Source organism: Haliaeetus albicilla, chromosome 2, assembly GCF_947461875.1.
Source record: "Haliaeetus albicilla chromosome 2, bHalAlb1.1, whole genome shotgun sequence".
Taxonomy (NCBI): Eukaryota; Metazoa; Chordata; class Aves; order Accipitriformes; family Accipitridae; genus Haliaeetus; species Haliaeetus albicilla.
Genome location: NC_091484.1, coordinates 21,367,098 through 21,388,286, shown reverse-complemented (window position 1 = coordinate 21,388,286; position 21,189 = coordinate 21,367,098). Strand labels below are relative to the sequence as shown.

General features: G+C 44.1%; 1 protein-coding gene across 5 annotated transcripts in view; it reads left to right on the top strand.

The window, feature by feature from the left end:
- Nucleotides 1-21,189, top strand: part of AOAH (acyloxyacyl hydrolase) — an 81,128-nt gene that overhangs the window by 15,604 nt on the left and 44,335 nt on the right. For 2 of the 5 annotated variants that reach the window (XM_069809442.1, XM_069809469.1), the window contains exons 4-8: nt 3,723-3,783; nt 4,871-4,974; nt 13,079-13,134; nt 17,495-17,542; nt 18,971-19,041. In XM_069809442.1, the coding sequence (XP_069665543.1) occupies nt 3,723-3,783; nt 4,871-4,974; nt 13,079-13,134; nt 17,495-17,542; nt 18,971-19,041 (340 nt within the window). Of the gene's footprint in view, nt 1-3,722; nt 3,784-4,154; nt 4,215-4,870; nt 4,975-13,078; nt 13,135-17,494; nt 17,543-18,970; nt 19,042-21,189 lie in introns of all 5 variants that reach the window. The other 3 variants (XM_069809476.1, XM_069809451.1, XM_069809459.1) reach the window with 2 other exon arrangements.

The following is a 21,189-nucleotide window of genomic DNA, read 5'->3' as shown; positions in this document are numbered from 1 at the left end:
ACAAATTGTATCTCTGAGAAACCATCTTGCTCTGTAGACCCTAGTTTCACAGAAGATGCATATAGAATATTAATTCCCTCCTTTCCAAGAGAGGATTTCCCGATGCAGGATGGGGCAGGGAGGTAATTGCTGGGATTCATTCATTGTTAGAAAGACGCTTATCTGATTTCTATTCCATAAGTCATATCCTCAGTGTTTTAAATTACAGGCACATAACCATGAAGTTACAATTAGAAGCACTGATCCTGCTATTAAAATACAATTTTCTTCTTTAAAATGTGACATGCTAGCTCTATGTTCATGATTCACTCAGTGGACCTTGTTCTGCTGACATGTCAAGATATTTCTTTTCAGCTGCCATCCTTTACACACATAAAATCCTATTATCCCTTTAGTTAAATCTGTATAATCCAGTTACCTTCTATGAGATGCATGGATATGCCCAAGAGAAGAAAACTGACCCTGAATTTAAGAGGAATGAAAAATCCTATGGATTGTGCAGGAGCTACAGTGTAACCCAATTTATCCTTTCCTTGGAGAGGAGCCCAGCTGGAGTCAACAGCGTCCTCTTGCTACTTTGAAACAACAGAAAAGCTTTGGATGCTCACAAGGGGCAACCTACTAAAGCAGGCCATGCCACTTCACCTGAAGGAACAATTTCATTATTATACACATGCCTACAGTTGATTGCAAGAATAACAGCAACAAATTAATGCCAATGGCGATTTTCCTAGGGCCAAAAAGAGAATAAGAACTCATGTGTTTTTTTTAAAGGGGCCTCCTATAATTTCAATTACAATCAAGTTGGGGTTGGATCAAGACTTCAGTGAAGTTATACGATGTTCAAGAAGAAAAATGTTTAGACTAAAAGAGAAAAATTCAGTACCTGTCAATCCCATAGGCTGTATAGAAAACACAATTGCATCCTTATTTATATGGAAACATTTGCCACATGTGTGATTCAAGTGACATAGTCAATAAACCTATGAAAATAAGAACAGTAACACCATGAGTGAAGGAGGCTCTTGAGCAGAGAGAAACGCAAGGTCTGGGGAATGGGCAGTATTTCCAGTGTGAGAGATGTTAGCAAGAATGTATGTTTACCTGGATACTGGTTGTCTGCCTGATGAAACAGAGGTGTCTGATACCCAAAATGTGCTTTGAGACCGTCTGCCTCTGGTGCTGCCTTTGAGTCATGCTCTGTTTCTGCGTTGGCCACTGCTGTGTAAACACCTTAGAGCTCAAGTGGAAATGGCAACATGATTAATACCATCTTTCTTGCAAATATTTATCCTCTGGGATTCAGCCAGAATTTGTGTTTCTAGGACTACGAAGCTATAAGAGGAAAACCCTCTGGATTTTTATCATGGAAGAACAGAGCAGTTTAGGGGATGTCTTTTACCTAAAGCAGGGCAAAAGGAAGCATACTCTAAATTATCTCTGAATTTTCCACATTTAGTTTGGTTTAAGCTCTTCTCTTGCCCCTGAATACTCAAAGTTATTCATCATCTTCACTCTGTCTTCCCCTCCTTTCTGACTTACACAGCTTCTTCCTAACAGAGCTTTCCCTCTCCAATATCCTCTCTTTGTGTGTGTTAGCAGAGCCGGAGGTTTGTGAACATATGACTGCGGGCTGGCTCAGAGGGCAAGTCCTGTAAACACTGCCTGTGGCTTGGGTCTGTTTTGCTGGAAGCCAAAGTCTGAATGGCATCTGTATTTTCCAAGAGGACTCTATGTGCTTAGTGATAATTTTATGCTATTGCTATTCTTTTTACCACCTATCATTTGTTACACCATGGGGTAATTACATATCAAGCTTCCCATATGCATAAGGAAATCAGCACCTAGAAATCAGTGTGACCAGCAGACCCCCAACATCAGGTCCTCAGAGCTGACGGCCAGCCAAACCCTCCCCTCCTCACAGCCACCAGTATGGGTTACAGCAGCCAGCTGGCTCCTCCAGGGCCAGAAACAGTATGGAAACCAGCTGGTTTGGGAAGGAGACCATCACCTGTGATGCACTGGGGAGGTGCTGGGGAAGCCAGCCACCTTCTCCTGTGGGCTACTATAGGGAGGCAGGTGCCCCATGGGCAAGCCTTATCAGAGAGTGTTTTAATCAGCGATGATACCAAATGCAGGGTTATTGATGACTGCAATGTCTTTCCTTTTAGGTGAACAAGAATAAAATCTAATTCTAGCCAGGAGATCAATTTTTAACTTGCAGATTGCTTCTAAAGAGCCAACAGAGAGGACTTATGTGGCAAAGGAGGCAAAGAAATGAAGCTAATAACTTGATTGAAATAAAACACCTGGCATGGGATAAGAAAAATCAGCTATTGTAGTTATAGAAACTGCCTGCAACACCATATGAGTAGGAGGGTGTTGGGGAAATTATCTTTTCATTCCCTGCTACGCCTTTCTGGTCCCAGTCCTCCTTTCTCAGGGCACAGATTGCCAGCTGGGGTGTCTGCAGTCCTGGCAGGAGAGCAGCCACCTTCCCCCGCTCTCACGGGAGTGAGAGCACACCCATGCCTGCTGATGGAGTCAGTGCTGTGAGGTTTTTTTACCCTCCCTGCAGAAAAACTACCCGCCTTGGATGCAGCAGACCCCCGGCCTTGGGCATGTCCAGCCTGACGCTGGTTAAAATTGAATATTCAGCCCAAAGTTGGAGGGAAGTGGCTGCTTTGGGGGTTTCTGAGGCTTTTCTTTGGGAAAGATAAGGATACTCTATGTTTTCTTCCCCAAGTACAGATAGTTATCTGACTGGGTAATGGAGGTGCAAGAAAAAACACCATCTCTCAGGAATTTCAGGAGCTGCAAGTTTGCCATCGCTGCACTTGTATGAACCTGCCTCTTCATGACTTTTCACACCACCACCCCTGCTGAAACAAGGCCTGACACCTCCTTTGCAGGATATGTGCATGGTTAACCAGCCTTTGCCTGTTTCAGGCCAAGAAACAGTCAATTTTCCTCCATGGGAACTATCAGACCAGTGCTGCCATCATGCCCTACCTGTATTCAAACCCCCAATCTCTTCCGCAAATGTCTTTGCTCAGGTGTGAGGACCAGTTTTTTTACAACAGTACTTTAAAGAAATCTCTGATGAGCTGTCTTATGGAGGGCATGCTTCACCCAGATTAAAGAAAGCCACCTGAGCCAGCACCCCAAAAAGGCACACGGCCGCAGACTGTGAAAGGAAGCCAAATGAAAAGTGTCAAATATTTGTTTGAATGCAATTACTCCTGCGCAACTCCTGCTCTACACAAAACATATCTCTTAACTTATACAAACTCCCAGAAGCTCCAGGGCAGCTCTAGCAGTAGCATCAAGTCCTACATCACTTTCTGCACTTTGATTTATGTATTTGTTTTCATTCTTCTTGCAAATCTACTGAGCTGTTTGTTTAAACTGCTTAGAAGATGCTGTGGCATGTATGATTCCTTTCAACTTTTCCATGATGCCATACCCGGAACATTTAACAAATGCTAGTTATCCTTTTTAGTCTTTATCATGTGGCTCGCCTAAAGCCAGAGAAGGGCTTTAGGTAAGGTTAGAAATTCAGGTTTTCCCATTCTCTGGTGCTATACTGAGGTCATAGATTCACACACCTTCCCCTAAGATAAATCAGCATTCACCTAAATGAAGCAACTGTTGCTGTATTTTGACTGTTATAAAACCAGTTTCACCGTGCTCAATTAATTAAAGAAAATTATGTTTTCTAGAAAAACTGCAAGGCTTCTGTTACGTACTTGCTGAACTTTACGGACCACACATAGCTGAACTGTAAGTATTGCTGGGTCCTCTCAGGTCTTTGCTTAGTTTGTTCTTGACATATACATATATGCTGTTGGATTGAAGTTCAGGGGTTTCATTCTTAAAAATCACATTATTATTATTATTAAAGCAGAGATGCTTGAGAGTGATTCTGGTTTGACATTTGGCATAGCTATCCCTGAGTGAATAAACACAGGCTGCCACTGGTAACCATTTTCATACTCCATCTGAGTCTCAGATCAGGCCCATCTGATGTAATTACCTTTTCAAATGCAGCTCATTTGTGTGAGTGTGTGTGAGACCAGGTTCTACAGTCACACTACTGTAATACTTGGCTCTTGCTTTCCTTTCTACCTTTAATCAAGCTTTCTAATTGTCAGCCCCTACATGCTCTCAGACCTGACCTTGATACACACTCTTGGGGAAGCCTACTAAGTAATGTAAGTGATTAAAAAAATAAAATGTAGGTCATTTGATTCCTCTTTGAAAGTTCTTAGTTTAATTAACAGAGATTTTGCTAGACCTTCTTCCTCCCTAGGGTTTTTATTTTTATTTTTAAAACTAGCCAAGGGACTGCAAAGTGCTTACAGGACTAAGATGTGCTATAATCAAACATTTTAATTTAATTCCTTATTAGCCCAGAGGTGTCTCCCAAAAAGAAAGAAACAATCCTAGCACTTGTGCTTGGTGATTAAAGGTTAATGTTCTTTGAAGGATTTCTGCTTATTTTCTTGAGTTAATGATTGAACATTCATATGTGCCAAATTGCATATGCATTAACTTTAACCTTTAAATCTTTGTCAGACTTATGATTGATTAAAAAACAGAACAGTCATAATGTGTTTGATTCAGGTGCTGCATATAAAGCACAGTGCTTTTTCATCATCCTGGGATCCAATTTTAAATGCTGAATAGGATGCCGTGGCAGAAAATCATTAGGACCCAACACTGTACTGAGTAGCGATTACAGGCCACAGTGAAGTGAGCTGAGGTTGTTGTTTGGCATTGGGGAGATTTAACTTCCCATGGCAATAGCTTCTACCTTCAAGCACCCAGAAGAAAGTAATAGTCTTTGTTTTTGCACTGTTTCCTTCAGCATAGACAGGGAAATGAATGCCGATGTGGTCTGCCATTCCTTGAAACTGTGTAAACAGGATCCAGGACAACCACTTTGTCATCTCTATGCTCCTCCAAAGGTGAGTTGGTTTTCAACTTTTTTTAAAGCTACAGATTGTGGAAGGTCTTCTAAGCTGGAACTGAATAGTATGGAGGCTTCCAGTGCACGTGCATTGTCTGGGAAATAAACTTCAACATTTTGAGTGTGGACACTTCTGGAAAACATCTGTTTGAACGAAAGGTACATAATGCGCATTAGCTGTGTGGAGCACCAACAGGGTTGTCAGAGAGTGGGAATTACAGGGCCAAATTCTCTTGTACCAGTCCAGGTCAGAGAAGAAGAGTAGGGAAAATAAGATCTCACGTTCTCCAGATTTTATTGTTAAGCAGTACAACAACCCCAAACCAGGTACTCAGCTGAGGTTCATCCATACCACCGTGTTACCATGGTGTGACAAGTTATCCCCACATTGCCTGGCAGCCTGTGTAGGTGCTAGTTACCCGCTGCAAAAGCAGGGCTATTTGACTGGGATTAGCCTGAAGTGCAAGAGGTTTAAGGTAAAGTGCATAACCTTTTGCCACAGGCTGGAAACTTACTTAGTTACCACTGCTTTTGTGATGTATGGTTACTTGCTACGCCACAGTAACTTGATTGCATGTCCTAGGCCTTTGCTACTCAGACACTTACAAATCTGCATAGGTGTCTAAACACATACAGTTTGCCTGGGGCTTTTTTTGGTTGTGGGTTTGGGTTTTTTTTTTCCCAGTCATCATGCAGCCTCAGTCATAGTAAAATGTGTGAGTTATGGTGGTTGTTTGGCAGTGTTGAAAAGCAAATGATTCACTTAGGCATCTATTTTTAGAAATCTTTTTCCCTGCATCTGGATGGATGAAGACATATTCGATTTCTAAAAGTTTGCATAAGTTGGTTCACACAAGGCCTCATCCAACAGGCCTTGAAATCCGTCAAAGACTTTTTATGGGCTTCGATGAGCCATGGTTCATCTCCAAGATGGATTTAGTTCTGCCAATATTAAGACCTGGAGAAACACTTGCCTTCCAAGAACAGCGGTAACATTTATTTTATAGCAGGTGTGTCCCCCATATGACTACTATGCTCTATGCTACACCAACAGAGAGATATACGGGTGTGCAACCAGGCAGGGGTGAAAGAAGATGAGTGCAGGCAGCAGAGAGGGCCCACACTAACTTGACTCAACCAGGATGTTGCCCAAACTTCATCAAATGGGTTCCTTCAGAAATTCTGTGTCTGAACTGGTAAAACAGTTCATGGGTCCTTCCACCCTTCCCCAGGGTACATCAGAGCAAGCTCTCCCTTAATAATTGCCAGGTCTTTACTCATCCCACAAACATTCCTGAGTCTCCAGCACTTTCTGCCCTGGTAATTGCAAGTTTTTTCCCTCCACTGCACTTGTAACAGTAGCAAAGACTCTGTGGGGCTTTTTTTCCCTTTTAAATTAGGAGTCCTGAAGGTAAAGGTGAGAGTACAGCAAAGGCTGGCAGGCTCCCGCAGCCCTCAGTGGTCACGCAAGAGGACAGCAGGAGCCGTAGAGTGGTGGCTGCATGTGCACCACGCTGCCAGCCTGAGGGTAAGATTTTTGTATGGACTTGCTTGTGGGGAGGAAGAAAGAGAAGTAGAAAACACCCTGCACCCTGACTTTTGCAAGGTACCTCTTGGAGTGAAAGAGGATGCAGGCAACGAACTGCACTTAAGGAAAAAGGATGGCCTCTCCGTGGCTGCACAGTGAGCAAGGCTAATGAGTCTGGAGAGAGAGGCTCTTTAAACTGAGGTGTCTCCAGTGCAGAAATTAGAAGATCTGTGGTGAAATGCTTTGCCTATCAACCAGAGGGGACAGGCTGCCGCTTATGGGGTTGCTGTCAAGTCTTTGGTTAGCTCTTCCCATCTCTCAGAGCAGGTGTGGGACCAAGCTGTTGACTCCTTCCACCTTCAGCGACAGCTCCAGCGACTGCACTTTATGCAAGGAAAACAACTGAAGATGGTTTTTTTTGGTTTTGTTTTTTAAACAAAATTTGGACTCTCATTTGCATGGCCTGGAGACTGTCCCTCTGAGTGAGTGGCTCAAGCAAACCCTCTCCCTTCCAAGTGGTAGTTAAATCCCTTTCTGTCAAGGTGTATTTTTTTCTCACCAGGAATAAGGGAACTCTACCAACAAAATGATTTTTCTACCCCAACTGTGCACTCCATTTTAGCTCAGCTGGTATCCTGAGACAGCGTGGGGAGCCTGGGGGAGATGGGAGGAGAAGAGCAGTGCTTAGAGTTCATGCTCAAGTGGTTGATAAATTGCCCACAGTAACTCTGTGACAAGTCAGCCTGAGTAAAGATGAATTATGGGTGAAAAAATTAATATGCAGTCAGACACGCAGATGCATAAAATGCAGTTTACCTCATATTTGCTTCTTTGATTTGTAATTTGATTGATCACTTCAGTTATATGAGCCTGCAAATGTTGGCTCAGTCCCCTGCCAAGTGTTTGAACAAGACTTTAATACTAATGACTGTTTTGTTCAACTCTATTGATTTTCAGGTACTTTGTTTATTCATTTAGACTTTTGGATGCCCATTGTCCCAGAATTACTATCATATTTGTACTGGCAAAGGGAGTAAAATAAATACAGAGTTACTTGCCCTTATAAGGCAGTATAATGTTCAGGTTTTAATTACCTTTAAGGTGGCAAATATCAACATGTAGCTGCTTTTTCAGTCAATAGTTTATTTTTCTTTGTTTCTGTAATGTTGCTCTAATGAGATCGCATGTCTCAAGGAAGGAAGAGCCCCTGCTTCAGAGGCCTTGCAAACTATCTACATAATGGAGACACTGCAAGCTGAGTGAATGATATGAGTGTTGTATAACATACTTCCGTGGTCTCTGACAAGTTAGCCCAAATTAATTTTTTTGCCAACCTGCCTGGAGCCATTAGCACTCTGCAATTATTCTGTGAGACTTGGTTCTAATTATGAATAAAAAATATTGCTCCGTTCACACGGAGTGCGATGCTCTCAGCGTGGAGCTGGAGGAGGAGAGCATCCAACCTGGGTGAGTGTGGCTCCGCTGTGGGGGCTGCCCAGGGGCTTGGGCAAGGTGGGCTGCCCTGCTGGCAGGCAGTTTCAGGAGCAGACCCCTGATGCTGGTGGGGAAGAGTGGAAGGGTCACTTGCGGCTCCTGGGTCACCAGCATGGCTGTGCGAGCAGGTGTCACTTGTAATGGGGTCCTGTGAGCCCCTAGTTGCCACCAGTGGCCCATACAGCAGAGCCTGGGCCAGGGCTGGAAGTGTAGGTAGATGTGCATGCGTTGTCTCTCCTGCTGCATGTTTCTTGCCCAACGAGAGGTTCTCCTCTACCCTTAGTTTGAGGGTAGCAACATGGGGACTCCTTCAAGTGAGGAGGCAAAATAATAGGGTGCATCAGAAGTGTACGCTTACCATAGGTAGCTGAAAACTGGGCAGTATCTAAAGCTGCTGTAATATGCCTTGTGGTGTAAGCTACATCAACAGTGGATACTCTAACATTAGCTGTGGCACCGCTCCAAAACGCTGACAGTGGGTACAGGTATCCAAGCTAGCGGGTTTAGGATGACTGGATATTTTTTTTTTAGTCAAAAAGTTTATCTGCTCACATAGTGGAGGACTTTCTGCACCAGGTCCTTGTGATACAGGGACGTTCCTCTAGTGAGCAAAAAGGGCTGAAACAGGGTGAGGGGTTTTAGGCACTGCCTACCAAGCTCCCCTTCTGGCCCCGGGAGGGAGCAGGTTTGCAGGAGATTATTCTCAGCTTGTCTCTAGATTGTTTTAAGCCAGCTGGCCTGTTCAGTTAAATGGCAATACTTTAATTGATTTTGTTGGGGCCAGACTAATGGCTTGACTTCAGCACTGGAGTCCTGCTGTTGGCAATCTCTTAAATGGCCTGTGTTGGACGGAGCTTGTACTCTTCTTTCTGCCTTTTGGAGTGCCTCTTCTGCTCCCCATGACTTTTCTGCTCTGGATTATTAGACACTTTGTGACTGCAGATTTTAGCTTAATCTCCAGCAGTAGGATTTTGCTGGGAGTCATCTTACGTCAGCAAAAATATACATGTTTATGCTAATGTCATTTTATCTTAACAAAATAAGCTTCATTGCCACAAGCACTCGTGCTGGTTCATATCCCCTCTATCAGGTCTTTCACTGACTTTGGAAAAAGCAAAAGCCACATCCCTCATGTACATTACTGAGGCCAGCCTGCTCTTTGACGAAGTAGGAGCCAACCATTTCTGGCTGGAAAAAAGAAACCCTCTGGGGTTTCATAAAATAAAAATACTCCTGCTATTTTCTCTCTCTCCTCTCTCTCTTTCAGTGAAAATGTGAACTGCTTCCCAGGAGGTGAGGCAGAACCAAACTCCGGGGCAGGAGTGCTTCTGCATTCCTGGTAAGAGCAAGCTGCCAGCCAAAGGTAGACCTTGGCTGTGACCCGTTTCCTTCTTTTGAGACCACAGGCTGTAAAGCAAGTATCTGTGAGGCAAGCTAGGTCCTGGGGAGCAAGACACCCTCCTTTTAGCCCTTCTTTTTGAAAATAGGTAAAATCTACTGAAATGTGTGTTGTTTCTGCTGCAGTCAGAACTAAGCCCTGAAGAAACAACCTATAGAAGAGCGATAGTAGAAGGCATAGGCTGAGCACCAGTTCTTTCTCTTTCACTTGTTTCTCACCATTTCCACTGCTCCTCTTCACTGGCAGAAAATAAAATGCAAAAAAACCCCTGCCAACCAAAAACCCAAACTACCCCAAAAAAACAAACCACACAACCCTAACCTTCCACCAAATAAACCCAGAGAAAACAAGGTGGCGTGGGGTTTGCAGGGTGCTGCGTGCAGCTGTGTCATACCGATGCAGAAGCTGCCCCAGGCAGGACCCCTGAAAATAAGTCTCGGGTGACCCACAGGCACAGCGGCATTTGGGGTGGGAGGCTGGCAGACAAAAAGTGTGAGGACAGGGAAGAGTTGCTCATGGATGCTGACTGTGTTTTGCAGAGGCAAGCTAGAAAAAGTAAATCAAAGTTTTTCATCCAGAATGCCCAGAGTCTAAGTCCAAATGAGACAAGTGGCGTAAAATGAGAAGTCAGAGTAATTGCCCTGGGAGGAGAAAGGATTGAGTCAGACTTCACGTGGTTTAGATCTGGCCTTGTACGGAAGGTCCCTATTTTGCATCCAGAGCACATATTGTTTGGTTTGGCTGTCCCATGCAATCGTAAAGATTCCCCCTGCAGCCTCTGCAGGATGAAAGGTGGGAGTAATAGAACAAATCCCAGTTTTGCCAGTGTTGTTTAACAAGCTTTATAGTGTTTTGGTACCTTGGTATGTGTACTTCTGGTAAAAGGATGATGAAAATGAGTTGGAAGGGAAACTTGGAGTGTTTTGTAAATATCCGCTCTCCTGGGAAAGAGCTGGCTAACAAGGGTGATAAATGAGAGAGAATTAGAGTTGGTTCGTGTGTTTGTTTATGATGTTTAGATTTGTTTGCAAAAAATTCTTTACTGGGAATACATGGGCTCTGTGGAGAGCACTGAAAGAAGGCAGTGAATGCAATCCCAGTGACCCCCCTGCCCTCAGCCCCATCCATGTTGTGGATACCTTCTGTACGCCGGGCAGCAGGGCTGTGCCGATTTGGGCGGATGGGGCTGGCTGCTCCCCAGGACGCCCGCACACCCTCCGGGCAGCAGCTGCCAGTCCATCCATCAGCTGCTGGAGCCAAGGGAGCCCCTTCCTTGGTGGTGTTTTCACGCCATGGGAAAGAGGGGAGGCTGCTGCAAGAGAGGTTGTATGGGCTGTATGGCCTTTGGTGGTAGGCTTGACATGCTGGTGTCAACCAGAGATTACAGGTGACCTGTGAAACCAAGAGTGTTTTCTCCTGGACGGGTGTTTCAGCTGACAGTCCTCCACAGCCCACCCTGGAGTCATGGCTGAAGTAGCTTCTGCAGCGGGAGAAGCTCTCATCTTTCGCATTTCAGAGAGAGCATTTTCTGCACACGGGGGGCAATTCAGCCTTTCCTCCCTTGTTTTCTGCTTTCTGTGTGCAATATTGCTGTAGCTGGCTGAAGTGTGCATATCTCATTCTCTGCTGCTGAGAGCAAGAGAGGTCTCTCCTCCCCTGCCCAGCAGAAAGGGATTGATAAATCCTACCTCTCTGGAAATTTTTCATCATCATACTCAGTTTTAAGCCATTTTCCTCATCTGTCTCTGAAGTTATCTTATTGCAGAAATGAGAGCAGCTGGTAACGTACAACATAACTATGGCAAATGTAGGATGCGTGTTTGGTTTTGGGGACAGCAGTTGCCCAGGGGGAAGAAACTGAAACAGTGTCTTGGCTCATTCCTAGCATCTCTCATCTATTTGTGACATAGCCAGATTTTTATAAGATTTTAGACACAATGAATAAAACATATATTAAGCACATATATTTATGTGACACATATATTAAAAAACAATAACTTATAAGTCTGTGTTCCTTGCTGCTTATGCTTATTCTTCCTTATCCCTTTAATATTGCTCACTATAAATTTTTGACCCTTGAATGTCACACCTAATTAATTTGCTTTGATCACTGCCTAAATCAATTATAATGACATGCTAAATTCTATCCCCAGTAAAAAAATACTGGTAATGGTTGCTTTAAATGCAAATATATGCTGCTTTAATATTCCAAGCTGGCATGCCCGCTGTTCACTAAGGTGCCATCACTCGAGGGATATTTTCTTTTTTTCCAAATGCTTTAATACTACCACTTGGCAAAGCATACTTTTTTCCCCATGTGGAGTTCCTGTAGCTCTAGCCAGATAAATATAAACTTGTGCTAAACTTTACCTCGGAGCCCTCAGACCCAGTTGGTGTTAAGCTAACACTTACATCCTTAGGCTGGGCTGTAGGAGGGACTGATGGCAGGTCATTGTCAGACAGAACAGTTTGTCCTCGCTAACAATTTTGATCAGAAACAAAGTGCTAATATGTTTGTGATACACTGGATTTTTCTTTCCATTTGAAACATTTTCAAAAGTAATTGATTTTTATCTCCTTTTTGTATTTATTTTTTTTTACCAATCCTCAAAGCCTACAGAACAAAAGCAGTTATTCTTTCAGAAAAGAGGGCAAATGGGCAGTATTTTTAGCCTCCTTCATGCTGAATGCTGAGGGGAAGGACAGAGACCATCACAGAGATACTGCCTCACAGATATGACTGTTTGCAAAGGTAGCCTAATAAATGCAGGACAACATATGGGAATTGTCATCACTGAGATGGAAGAATATTGTCCAAAAGTGAAAATGGAGCAGCAGGGGGGAGCACTCTGGTGTTACCCTGCCAAAAGCAAATGCTTTCACCTGAAGTTTGCACCCAAGTCTGCAAGCTGAGCTCATCTCAGGGGTACTCAGCAACTGGCTGTCTCATGAACAGGGCACTCATAGTACAAACTTAAATGACCCCTCCCAGACCCCTGTGACTGTCCTTTTTTTTTTTTTTTTTCCTAAATTGAAGTTGTGAGATCTTCTTTTCCTACGGGAAGATGTGGCTGAATTTAGAATGTGCTATTCATCAGAGCTGTTAAACAGTTGTTAAACATTTTGAAATGCATGAGCATATCTGGGGCATCTCCTCACGTCCGTGGGTGGGAAGAGTCCTTGTGGCAGGAAAACCAGTGTGGTCCTTCTGTGCTGGGGTGAACCTCAGCCAAGTATCACTCTTATCCACCCAAGACCAAATGTTTTCTCTGTACCCTTCCACAGCAAGTCAGACCGACATTGCACGCGTAACCCTCTTTTGGCCATCTAATGGTTGAGTTGTTCTTCTAGCAGGAGTCACTGGAGAAGTCTGTCCTCTGCAGCTCATGCACTGCAGTCAGGATATGAATCTCAGCTCTTCAACTGATCTGGAGTTTTTCTTAGGAAATAAATGATGCCCTGGAGCAAAATAAATGAACTCTTGCAACTGGAGTTTCATAGGCAATGATTGGATAACTGATTGTTAGTCCAATAAAAAGTAACTGATGATGAGTTTGTGGACTCATACATCATTTTTGTGCTGTGACTGATATATTAAAAAAAAGAAAAATGTAGGAAATAGGGAGAAAAATTGGTAGGATACTGATCTGGTTTTTTTTAATTTTGTTCTTGCTCTCCTAGGTAGGACTGAGTGCTGCAATAAGGAAAGCAAAAAGCATTATGAAGACTTCTAAGGATCTGGTAAGAAATCAGTGGCATTAGGGTGTTTTACACTGTACTTGCATTTTATCAGGAGTGAGTCCTCATTTATTTTGCCTAATTGTGAACTCACCTGATCATCACTGAATTGAATGCTGACTCACTCCTGCCTAGTATAGGATCTGCTCTATCAGATGACACTGGGAAGAAGGAGAGGGAGACAATAGAGAGGAAATATGAAAGTATGGGGAGAACAGAAAAAAACTCATGAAAAATGCAGACTGCTTGTAGAGTAGGGATAACTGTCTATATCCATCCAAGACATAAATTTTTGTCTGAAATTCATGCAGCAGCTGAGGATATAATCTGTGAGCTCCATAGTGCAGCTCCACACTGAGACACTCACTTGTACTAGCCCAACTGGCCTTTGCTGCGGCAGCCAGCCTTAAAACAAAATACAAGGAGATGTAGATTTTTAGATTTTCTTACAAAAGCAAGAATTTCCTGCTCAGCCTTGCCCTGTGCTTTTCTGTCCTTCAAACTTCTTGCAGTGTTTATTATTGTTCCTCCTTGTTTCAGGTTTCTTCCTTGTCCCTTGTCATCCCTACCTTGTCCTTATAGCCATATGTAAGAGCCTCATGAACTGAGCCACTGCTTCAGAGCACAGTGACTGACTGCACTTTGGGGTTGTCTGAAACTCAAGCAATGGCCTGAATGCAAATTCTGCACATATTTCCTTTATTTGTGAAAGGCTGCCTTTGCCTCTTAAACTTGAAAACTGGGATTTGAAATCTTTCTGCCTCCACCAGTTTTCAGATTTATAGAGGATGTCTAAAGGGTAGCTGAGAAGGGAAGGACAGCTTTTATTCTGCTGGGTTCACTTACATGAGTCAGCTCAGCCATAGAGTTTGCTTCCCGTTGTCTTCAGGCACTTTATGCAGAGCAAATGTTTTAGCTGTTTGTGAAGAAATTCTTGATACTGCTTCTTCCTGAATCCTTGCTGTGATGCTGCTCACAAAAGTGAAAACTGAGGTGCCTAATTAGCCTTTGGGCAATTGCCAAATTGCCAAGCCAGGGAAATAAACAATGTGCTGAAGAGACAGGTCTCAGCTCCCGCAGAGCAGCAACCAGAGGGATCTTATTCATTTTCCTTCCTATTCAGCGCTGTGCTACTGATGGCCTGAGATTGCCACTCAAATTACATGAAATTTCTAATCCCCTTTGCCCCGAGGTGCAAGTCCACGTTAACACCCGCAGCAAGATTCTCTGAGTCAAAGAGGTCCTCTCTGTTAGCCTGAGCCTGGGCGTCAGTGTGGGGATGAAGAGGGATCAGCATGCAGCCGCTGCCTCCCAGTACACAGGGCTACTTTGCTCCCTTGCTTGTGCTTCTACCCTTGGCATATCAAGCTGTGTCCCTCGCGTGGCCAGCCCCTTCTGGCCTCTGAGGTCCTTTCAGGCTGTCCTGGGTAGGTTGACATGGTTGGCATCAATCTTTGGGAGCAATGGGGTCTCCTTCCAGGTTGCCTCTGCTATCCCATATCCTCAAACCTGCTTATGCCCTGATGCACCTATATCTCCCTTGCTCTCTATTGCAACGCCCTTAGCCTCTTCCTGCTCCTACTTGCCTATTTAGCAGCAGGAGGGACAAGCAGACTGTGCCTCAGCTAGAAGCAGCAAGGCCTTGGTTATAGTTGGGTTTTTCCAGTCAATGTATTCCTGAACCCACAGTACAGGGCTCAAATTAAAACAAGTATCACGTGGTTGATGGGGCCTCTCCTGCAGTTATTCCTAGCATGTCCCCTATAATGACCCTTGCTGAAACTTATTTTAAAGCTGGAAATGAAAAATAACATTTCTAGAGGCATTACTGTCTCTCGCAACTTCCCCTTCAGCTGGGTTGCAGTTAATTTTACTTCAAATCCAGAAAAAACAATGTAGTAAGAAACACAAAGGAAGATCTCCAGGAGAGGACATGGTGTGTATCACGCCTGCATAAGTCCCATATCCCAGAGAGGTAGCATGTGATGAAATGGTAAGAAAATCACCTGCACAAACTGAATGCTGCCAAATCATGATGTGTTCACCTGCCCAGGCACATACACATACCAGTGAGCAAGGACCAAAGCAGCTGAGGTGCTCTCCCTGCTTGGGGAGAGGGTTGTCTGGCTGAATGTGTGGGTGAGGATCCAGAACGCTCTGTCTGTGGCAGGACATCTCTGCATCCACACCAGTGGAGAGAGAAAAACATTCACCTGGCTTCTTCTGTGCTCTGGCTCATGCTGGACAGAAATGTTAAATTATATCTGCTCATTCTTCCCATATCTGCTATTTTGGTTGCTTTTGCCCCATTGTACATTTGGGGAAAGCCTGCTGAAGAGGTTCTTGCAAGTTAGCTGTCCCCATCTTTGCTTGGCAGCTGTGTGTGACTGTGCATAAGAGACATGATTATGACTGTTGGTAATGAGAATGGGAGGTCTGTCTGGCTTCCAGGGTGGTTGTATTTACTGGGCATTTCTTAGGATCATTGTGGATTTGGGAAAAAGAAAAGGTATTTTCCAGATGTAGAGATGCAGTGAAAGAGGCTACAACCCCCAAAAATCTAATAAATGTCTCCATTCATTAAAAGTAGTGAGCCATCTGTGAGCGACTGGCTTAAACCAAACACCAAGAAGCATTAGGGGCTCATTATCAATCTTTTTTTGTAAAACCAATTAAAATAATTATGGAAATGTCAGAAGGGAATGTTAACAGGCAAAGACTAAAATACAGTGTTATCAATCACTGTGAGCACTTCTAGCTCTAACTTTTCTTCTGGGTGGAGAAGATACCAAGAGGCATCTTTGAGCAATAGCAGTGAAAGAATGACGAATAGAGTCGTGGCTGTAGCATTTAACAAGAACAAAGCACCATGCATACAATCCTGTCATCACTATGTGGTGCCTGCAACTCACAGCCCAGCAGCAGGAGAAGTGGGAAGCTACGGAGGGAGCCAAAAGGGAATTGCAAGGCAGAGGGGGATGTGAACCAGTCTTCTGCCCACCCACCTATGTTACGCAGGGGCAAGTAACCCGCCTCCTCCCAAAACCACATACTGCAATCGTAGCCTGGCTCTGCTGGGAAGGGCCCTGTAGTGCCTGCTCACCTGTGCTCTCCTGCTCTCTCGCTTACACATGCACATGCAAAGATTATCCCTTTTTTTAACCCTGTGCTCCTTGCTATCGTTTGAGAGTAGCCCAAGACACCCTCCAAGAGCAGATGAGCTTCTCTCCTGCACATTCCCAAACAGACCCAAAGCATTCTGTCAACCTCCCGGTCCCATGTGCAGTGGGGACATGTAGGCTGGGGAGCCAGGGGCTGCTGTGCTCCGGGATGCTGCTGCAGCTGGTCCTCAAAGCCTGACTTGACAACACCCATACCACTTCCAGGGCACCATCATGCCAACCGTTCCCACCAAAGTTAGGCAGTCTCTGGGGCTGCAGGATAGTCTTCCTTTGAAACTAACGGAGATCCAGTCAGCAACAATTTTCAAATGACTAGCTGAGAAAGAGGCAGGAAAGATTTTATTCTACTTACAGCAAAGGGTAGACTTTAAATGCAGCCTGTGAGGAGAATGAAAGGAGGTTTTATTTATGTATTTATTTCTTGCAAGCCCTGTAGTTTCTCTTTCTGGTGCAGTTTCAGCTCCGGATGCCTTAACTTCAAAGGCTTTGCATGCTGTCACTTAGGCTGAAGTGAAAAGCCGACAACTCAAATGAAGACACTGCAAGTCTTGCCCTGATGGAAAGCTTTAAGAGCCTCTAGTGCTTTTTTAGGCAGCACTGGGATTAGTCATACATGGAGGAGGTGGGGGAAGTAGTTTGTTTCCTCTTTCCAGGAAGGCATAACATAGGTTTGCAAAGCTCTTTGAGTAAAGCTGGCATCCTGCTTGCCTGCCTCTCGCGCTCTCTGCCTACCTGGCCATACATGCATATGCACACACAGAGAGCAAAGAGGAGGTCTGCGTACCTGCCATGCTGCAGGACATAGCCCTGAGGCAGCCAGGCTGGCAGGGAGCTTAAATACAGAGTTGCAGAGGGATGGGGAAGAGCACAGGGCAGCTGGAGCCGCAGCGGTGGGACCAGGTTGACCTTTCAGCTCAAGGAAAGTCCCCTGCTCCCTGATTGCTTTTGGCCGTTTCTATCCACTTCTTCTGTGCTTGTGTTCTGGTTTCTCCTTTGACTCTACCAACACCCCATCTACCTCATGGCCCCCTCCAGGTTGGTGTGACACCAGCTTTGTCATTTGAGTGTTGGATAGAGCTGAAGACAGTTAATTGGTGGGAGTTTTTTGCAGGTTTCTTGTCTCTTGTCTCCCCGACTTGCCTCCTTTTTTTCTCCTTTGATTTCTCTATTGTACCCTTCAGAAAGTGCACTGCTACAGCTCCATCTCCACTGCAGGTCTCCCCCACAAGGTACCACTCTTCTTCATCTTCACCTTGCTGCTTGGTCACTTCAGCCACCAGTGCAAATGTTGGCTACCAAGTTTGTACTAGGGCTTCTACCCCCTCTTCACTACCCCAAACCTCCTCTCCACATTGAGATCCTGGCCATGACATATCGCTGTGGGTGACCTCCTGCTCTGGGCAGCACGAGACCCTCATGTCCATCATCCCTTGTTACATTTCCAAACAAACACCTTCCTGCCTTCCCTGGAGCTGCAGGGCAATGCCCTGCGCACGGTGGCACCACTGCCTTACTCCCCTGCCCCCTCAAAGTTCTCCTTAGCCTTTCATTGTCCTCTCCTGAGCTGTATCCAGCCTCTATCTTCTGTTTTATGTTAGATTTGGGTTGTAATCTTGTTAGGGCAAGGACCATCTTATTTTTTTTTCTATGTATATAAAGTGTGTAACACAAGGGAGTTGGTCCAAGGACAGAGCTGTGCGTGCTATGGCCATATAAATAATTACCCTTCTTTGCATAAAATTATGAGTATGCCCCTCTGCTCCATATTTGCATGCTGAATGCAGCCTTAGTGAATACGGTTAATTAGACTGTGCACTGACTAGCCCTCTGTATTTATAGACCACTTGAATGCCCTCAGTGTTTAAAGACCACCTGAACTTACAGTGAAGCCACATGAGCAGCATGTTTGTGGGACCGCTTGCCATTGCAGCGCAATGTTTCCATAACTTGAGCATTCATTCGGAGGCTCTCTTTCAGCTTCTGAAGTCTCCTCACTACCTGGAACCTCAACAGGATTGGCCCATGGCTATGGTCTACTAACGTTGAAAGAGTTTATCCTGCAGCAGCTGTCTTCTACAGCTTGCAGGTCTGGCCAAGATAAAATCTAGTTATGAGATTTCCAGGTAAAAATCTCATTAAAAAAACACGGGCATCCTATACACATGCTGGATCCTCCTATTTCTCCTCTCTTTGGGGTTATTCCTGACCTTTGGCTTATCCACCCCTCCCCGAGCATGCAGAAACCAGCCTCATGGCCCACAATGGGTTGCTTTCAGTAGTTTCACTCTAAGTGTCAGATACCGTTCTGTTTATCAAACATGAGAACAGTAATTTTTACAAAGAATGAAAAAAATAACTTGGCTACATGAGAGGAGACAGTTTCACAGGAGCTTCTTCCTTCCTTTTTAATTTTGCTGCTCTTTGAAAGAAAGAGTAGTTGGTTTGTAAAATGTTCAGTCAAAATCCTTAAGTTGACTGCTGTGTCAGGTCTAAATCCTCTGGCATGTAGCATCCTTAATGGTGTCACTGGCGTTTTCAGATGCTTCTAGGCAGAAAATACATGATGTAGCTCTGGACTTTACTGCAACAGAATATCCCAAGCCACGCCGCCTCTATGAACTAATGCATCCATCTTCTTTTATTTTCTTCCCCTCCAGAAAAGCTTCACGGGGTTCTCAAGTGTATGTGCATTTCCTCTTCTGGCTAACCTGTGTGAGAAGATTAAATAGTATGTATAAAGTTTTCAGTCCTTAACCAGAAACAGAATATGGTACATTTGTTTCCTTCAAAAAAATCATCCTCAGTTAACAAAGCTTCCTATACTTTACTTCTGTTGGTTTCTTTATTAAAACCACTGTCCAGGTAGCATAGATGGAGGCTGCACAGAGTTCAGGTAAGTAAGATTCCTCAGAGGGATCCCTGTGCTTTTTCAGTACTTAAAAAATTTGCATAATTTTAGCAGGTCCTAGACATCAAATATATGACACACTCAAAGATATGACACCTCCAAGAGGGAGCCAATTTTCTCCTGAGATTTCCTGAGCCCAAAAGACTTCTCCATTCCCTTTGTTCACCCAGTTGTGGTGCCCATGGCTCAGTGCAGGAAGGCCACCAGCACCCATATAACTCTGTGAGGAACATGAATTAAGTGGCAGTTGTAAAGTGTAGGATGATCTCAAGGTATTTAAGAAAGCTGGGTGGATGGTGGACAGGAAAAACAACTGATGGCAGTGCTGACTTTGAGTCAGTTTCTGAGAAAGGCTGAGGACATCAGCTGGGCTATTACTCCTAAAGCATATTTGTCAATGTTCTCCAAGGAGTTGGAGGAGGAGTCAAGCAAATCTAAGAATAAATCAGTATTATCAGCAGTGTATTTTGACCGACTTCACTGCCAAGACTAACTTGCTCACCTATTTCTGCTCATTTAATTGAAACTGGAAATATCAGGAGTTTATCAGGAATGGATTGATTAACATGAAACATCTTGTAAGTGCCTTTGAAATGTAAGTCAGAACAAATAATCTGAGTTTGAGCCCTGCAGACAGTGGAAGCAGGAATCAAATTGTATATCATATGTGGGATCGAATGCGTTCAACTCTTCTGATCTATCTCTCTCATGCACTCTCTCTCACTCTCTTTGGTTTTCTCTTTCTTCTTTCTGTAGCTACAAAACCCAAGTTTGGCAGTTGGACTTTTTTAGCTGGTCTGGATCTGTGCCAGTTCCTTGCAGCTGAACCTTACTGCAGAGAAGAAGTAGCCCAAAGCAGCACGTGGAAATTATTGATTACAGACAGAATAAGGATTACAAGCCCCACCAGGAGTGCATGTCACCTGTCTCCTCTGTATTTTTTCTTATCCTGATGCTCATACAGTCTGAGGATTCCACCCTCATTTAACCTACTTGGTCTCTGAGCCAGGTTCAACATCTCTTATGAGTTCCAAAGGTTGGAAAAACTTGGAATGAAAACCTTCCAAGGAAAGGCTGAGTAGCATATCATTCAAAGAGTGTTGCCTGCTGGGCCAAATATGAAAGGCTGCTCAATGCAGGTGAGCTGAGCTGTGTCCCATAGCCAAAGAGAGGTGCCATGCTTGGGCAGCACCATGTGAAAGCTAGCATGTGTCCAAGCTAAAAAGGAAGAGGCACAGAGCTGACACCATCATTTTAACATCTGCTTCAGGTATTGCTAAAACCTATAGGATTGCTGGAAACAAAAGTCACAATGGAAAAAAAAGATGTAATTTTCAAAGCTTAATGTAATTAAGCACTGTGGGGGACCACTGAGGGCTCAGGTCTCCATTGCTCAAATCAAGGTAAAATACTTTTCTCAAATATGTTTCAGCATGGCCAGAAGTTTGTGAGATTAGGTACAGAAATTGCAAGATGAGACTCTGATCCTCAGTTAAAGCATAAGACCACCTGTGAATTCAGCGTGTATGGTCCTTCTTCATATTAAATCTACTTTTACCCTATAAAATAAGCATTTTGTGTGTGTGTAGTTGCAGCCTGGCATGCAAACTGCAAGTTTTCTAGACTGAACACAACAGGAGAGAGATGGTGTAGACTTGAGGGGTGAATATGAGAACGGGTATTTGCCATTTGTTTTAAACAAAAGAAGGAGGTTAGTCTCCATCAGCACGAGGACCCATTCTGCAGCTCTTTCCCAGGTAGAAGGATTTCCATTAGTTTTTCATATCTGGCAGATTTGCAAGGTCTGCCAGGCTGAGTGTAGTATTTATTTAAAAAAAAATAATTATAGTTACTTTTACCACAGATTTGATGTCCTAGTTTGTTTTAGAGACTAAAGGTTTGACATTGCAGCCATACAGGAGTCCATCAGCCTCACCTCCAGAGCTCAGTCAGCAGATATTGAAAGAA